The 5120-nt window shown below is 39.8% G+C and overlaps 1 protein-coding gene across 2 annotated transcripts; it reads right to left on the bottom strand.

Moving 5' to 3' along the window:
- Positions 1–875: 875 nt before the first annotated feature.
- LOC146658486 (transcriptional regulator ZNF706-like) lies at positions 876–4858 on the bottom strand. 2 transcript variants are annotated; one of them, XM_085422117.1, is made up of 3 exons: positions 4737–4858; positions 3675–3823; positions 876–2374 (listed from the first exon to the last, which is right to left on the bottom strand). In XM_085422117.1, the coding sequence occupies exons 2-3, from the start codon at positions 3807–3809 to the stop codon at positions 2279–2281; spliced, it is 231 nt and encodes a 76-aa protein (XP_085278243.1). In that variant the 5' UTR covers positions 3810–3823; positions 4737–4858; the 3' UTR covers positions 876–2278. The 2 variants fall into 2 exon arrangements, with proteins under 2 accessions (XP_085278243.1, XP_085278244.1); XM_085422118.1 differs by lacking the exon at positions 4737–4858 and having other exon boundaries at positions 3675–4718.
- Positions 4859–5120: the final 262 nt, after the last annotated feature.

Genomic DNA, 5120 nt, shown 5'->3' with positions numbered 1-5120 from the left:
TGACACACCTGTGGAGGGTTGGAGATGTCTAGAAGAAAGATCATTGGACTTTTTAACCAGATTGTTTACTACAGACGATGCCTGAAAAATGGGGAAGAAACGTGCTGGCAAAGTATGTAAGGGGTGGTGCAGGACAGGTATGAGGGCAGTGAGATAGTGGTGAGCTCATTCTTGTTTGCAAGGTCAGATTGGAGTCTCTGTGGACTATGACGTTTACACATGACTTTGTGATCTGTAGCGAGCATAGAGAGCAGGTGGACAAGCTGTTTTCTTCCACCTACTCGGCGGAGCATTCTTCTAGAGCGAATACGAGGGATACAGACAGAAAAGTGAAGTTCCAAGGAGTAGAGGTACTGACGATGGGTAAATATAAATACATGAGATGAACATTTTGAAGCAAAAGCGACACAAAAGAGATGAAGAAGAGAGTGTAGGGAGGGTGGGGTGAGTGTCAGAGGTGAAATGTTAAAGGGAATGTTTACAAGATGATAGGGAGACCTGCTATGATGTATGATTTTGAGACAGTGGCACTTACAGAAAGGCAGGAGGCCAAGTGATTGACCAGATTGGAAAAAATATGAAGGACATCTCAAGGTCAGATGGCTTGGACATGTACAGAAGACAGACGGTGGAGATACCGGACAAACAATACTGAATTTGGAGCTGTCGGTTAAGAGGAAGCCCACAGTAGGTCATGCAGATGGTTGGAGTAACAGAAAATGATGGAAGGAACAAGATGAGATGGAGCAGATGCTGTGGTGACCCCTAAGAGGAGTGGCAGAAAAAAAGAAGCTGAGCTTCCATTAAGTTTCCACCTACTGTAGGGGAACCTAAGGCAGAATTTAGCAACTTTCAAAGTTAAAAACACAACTTGGTAATATTAATATAAAATAACTTTATTCAAAGGCTATACATTACATTTTGTGGACAAAGATATGATTATTACAAAAAGTAAAAACATGGCTGGTTGTCAGTCCAGACTTTAGCAGTGTTACAATGTCAGTGGTTAATGACCAACAGGTCCAAATGTATTGAAAATAGTTCCTTCCAATGAATTAAAACTGTCTTTGCCTGCTATGATCAACTTATATAAAATAAGGTAAAGTAAGATGATGTACGGTGTAATTTAGTTTAGACTTTGCAGGTTCAGAGCTGAAACAAACCAAAGAGCACGAGACTGCACTTGGGATTGTTTTCACATACACCATAGAGATGACAGTGAGACAAGTTACACTGCAGAATACATACAATAGCTGTGCACAATTATGTCACATGTATTACTACAATGACCAACTCTGGGGACAGGAGTTCATTAGTGTTGTCATTTACAACACCCAGTGCAAACCTATTTTCAGTCGACATACCTCTTATAATAGGATCAAAGGTAAATATCCAGATGTTTACTGCAGCAGCAGAGTAGGAACATGGAAAGCTTTGCAGTGATCAGACGTGTAGTGCCCTGTCTGCAGAGCTTTTACAAATTTTGCACATGACAAAAACTTATTTGACACAAACAAAATTTGTTTCATGATAATCTGAGGGGTAAATGCAATGCACAATTTCAGCAACTGTGCAGGACAGTGCATTTGACACATTTTTCACTTCAACAACAATAGACTCATTAAAAAATAATGGTACCAAGCCAAAAAAATATATGTGTTTATATATATATATATATATATATAGATATATATAATCAGTGCAGATTAGAAGTAAATCTGAATCTAATAGAAAGAACACAGCATTAGTGGTTATGAATGTGACTTTGCAAGGACATTAATGAACTCTAGTCACATTCTGGATAACTATTATTTTGACATCAACCCTTCTGCATCACAAATCCATCTCAGTCAAAACCCATAATGGATTTCACATTACACTGGATTTGGCAGATAACTTCCAATTATCATCATCATCTTTGTTCATTTGAGCCAGTGCCAATTCATCTTGTATTCAAAGCTTGCTGTGAAACAGTGGGAGACCTGAGATGGTGGTGGAGCCCATGGACAAGCTAGTCTTGTGAGCATAACATTTTGAAATGATCAGATTTTGCAAATATTGCATACAATCAAAAGTGGAACACATACATTTATGCCAAGAGAGGGTAGCTGTCTTCAGTCCAATTGATTGTGTAAAATCCCTACATAAGCACACCCATACATCAGTTAATCATCATGAGCAATAACTGAAGCTGTACTGAAGATTATCTGAAACACCTCAAAATGTAGAAGCCTGTCCTGAGTTGGTTCCAACTGCCTTACAGAAAGAGGTTAATCCATTACGCCTCCACACCAACCAACTCTGGGGGCATTGGAGACTTTGGATGTTTGCTTTCAAAGTGCTGCTTAAAGGTCTTCGGGTCGGGCATTTGTGTCTGGTAAAGGGAAAAAAAAAAAAAAAAAAAAAGACGACATCAATGAGAATGACATCAGTTTACTCAGATATATCAGCAAAACCATAATATGAGACAAAAGGTGTTTCACAATATGATCTCGACTGGTTGGATATTAGATTACATTACAAACACCAGCTTGTTTAGTCATTGTTAAGGCTTTGAGCTGCTGCCGCTCTGTAATCGCTTGGATAAGTGATAAATGGCTAGAGGAAACACAGAAACTTATTTACAGGTAATACAGAAAGTCACGTTGCCTGGTGAGTTTTCCAGTTAAAACATGTAAACAGGATGTAGCATGACAGCTCATGTTTGACTTCAACCTGGTCAGTCAATCCAGGAGCAAACACAGACTGGTGAAGAGGAAAATCGCCTGGAGTTCTGACAAATTTCAAAAGCAGTCCGATTCTGGACAAGCACTGAAGAGAACATGACTGTGAAATGGTCTCAGAGACAGAAAATCTGTTTGTCCCACTGAATGCAGGTAAAATCAAAAACAAATTGCCTGCATTTGTCGCTTCATTCTTCCAGGAAGAGCAGAAGCTGATGTCATTTATGCTAAACATTGGGCAGTGCTGTGCCAACCGAGCAGCATTGCATGCCACCACCTGTGTGTCAGATGACGGCAGTGACAAGAAAAGCTGACCGTCCTTGGCACAGGTGTGAAAAGAGAAGCAAAAGGTGTATGAGGGTATTAGAAAGGGATTTTAACCACTTTCCATTACACCTTTCTAACAATCGTAGAGATGTAGTTGAAACTTGAAGGGGGGTGGGGGGGCTGTAAGATTACTATGACCTGTTAGCTTGGCATACTTTATCAATAAGCTGTCAATTATAAACCTGCACAAATCCATGCTGTCCAGGTAAAACAGCACTGGGATGAATCCAATCTCGGTTGTGATCTGCTTTCAGCTTGTGACTCACTTCTGTTCTACTCTTAATGTTTTATATTTGATTGTTTACAAAATATAAGAAATGCCAAGCAATTCTAACTCAGTCTAGGAAAGCTTACTGACCTAGACTTTACTGAAATGAGATCATACCTAGTAATCACATAACATGGTGAAGTTATTTAAGGTAGCTGGCTGGGAGGTATAACTTCCAACTTCAGTGTTACAGTGAAGTGTGAAATGAGATATGGTATAGGTATTGACTTAATCACATTGCAAACAATATGATCAAATCCACTGCAGTGATTTGCCAGCCTCCTGTGTAGTGAGTTCCATCCTAACTACATGGTTAAATGTTAGCTAATGCTGCTAATGTCAGCTTTAGCCCATACCCGACACACGGTGCATGTGTATACTAAAGCAGCCTTAGCTGCAGCCTTCTGGTCATGGCCTTTACTCTTCTTGATCTCTGCCTGCTTTTTGGCGTTTTTCTGCTGGGACTGGAACTTTTGGTGCCCACGGGCCATTTCTGATGTTCCACCTGCCAAAAATATACAACAATTTAATCAACACAGCACTAGCAAGAAGATGACAAGCCTCTAATACAATGACTTTAGGGAAGGTGAAGGGAAATGCAAGGCACCAAGGGAATAAAAGCCACACCATCCTGAAATGCAGAGAAGTGACAGCAGCTGAGGGTTTGGCTTAAGCACTATTAATTATTTACAGCTGAAGCATACCTGTCTCCTAACTTAACTAGACTTCAAAACGTGCAAGGCAGCAGCGGCTGTGAAACGCCGTTTGGAACTAGGCTAACTGTTGCTTTTTGGGTCACATGCATCAGGCAATTATCTCGGAGATTTCCCCAAAGAAAATCTAAATGCTCATTTTCAAAGTTATTATAGACAGACTATAAGATTTAGGTCAGTATTGTAGGGACTGTATGAACTCTGTTTCTGAGCGACATTTTTAAAGCCGAACTCGTTTACTATCATCAAACCAGAATCAGTCAGCTATTCGAATAATAAGCACGTCACAAAATAAGTGTTGATGTCTCTTTTCAGTTGCCACATTGCATTACCTTAATCAGCAAATATTTAAGTTAAAATATCGTCCACCACTGACCACGGTGGGTGATGTAAGGACAGTCCTCGCCATGCAGTGCCCATTCAAGGCTAACGTTATTTGAAAATGCTGCTTTAGTCTTAACAACTTCAACTACCGTTTTTCTCACTTCGGAGACATCTTGATAACACTAAAATAACTTTTTTTTTTTTTTTTAGAAAAAAAATGTAACCATACATTTCTTTTCGTACTAATTCAGAGACACTAGCATTCAGTTAGCCGGTTGCTATCCGGTAGCTTGGATAATACATTGACACATACAATGAACACGACTTTAAGTAGACACTGAGCACTAAAACGTACTACTAGGCGTTTTGTAAATACCTTACCAGTTAAAAAAAGTACTTGTATCAGTGAAGACAATCACTAAACTGAAGCAGCACTACGCTGAGTCCTCTGGAACTCTCGCCTATCCCTGCCGTTTGGCGTCACCGCACTAGTGCGCATGCCCAAACCATGAACTATGATGCATTCAAAGATTTCCAGTAAACCCCATATCATAACAGTTCTACACGAATCAAGTTGGGGGCTTTACTGACAGCACATGAAGGCTCCATCTTTCTTTACAGGAGGAACATTTCCCAGGAAGAAAAATTGGCGTAATAAAACGTAAAGTAGTTATTTAACCACAAAAATACATTTCCGAACGAAACAACAAGAATAGCAAAACACCTTTGAACTCAGCAAATGTATAACAGTTTTCCCTTCAAGGT

This window comes from Rhamphochromis longiceps, linkage group LG11 (genome assembly GCF_057381845.1).
Source record: "Rhamphochromis longiceps isolate RC_006_pf linkage group LG11, R_longiceps_female_GT1.1, whole genome shotgun sequence".
NCBI lineage: Eukaryota > Metazoa > Chordata > Actinopteri > Cichliformes > Cichlidae > Rhamphochromis > Rhamphochromis longiceps.
This window is presented reverse-complemented; position numbering and strand designations above follow the sequence as displayed.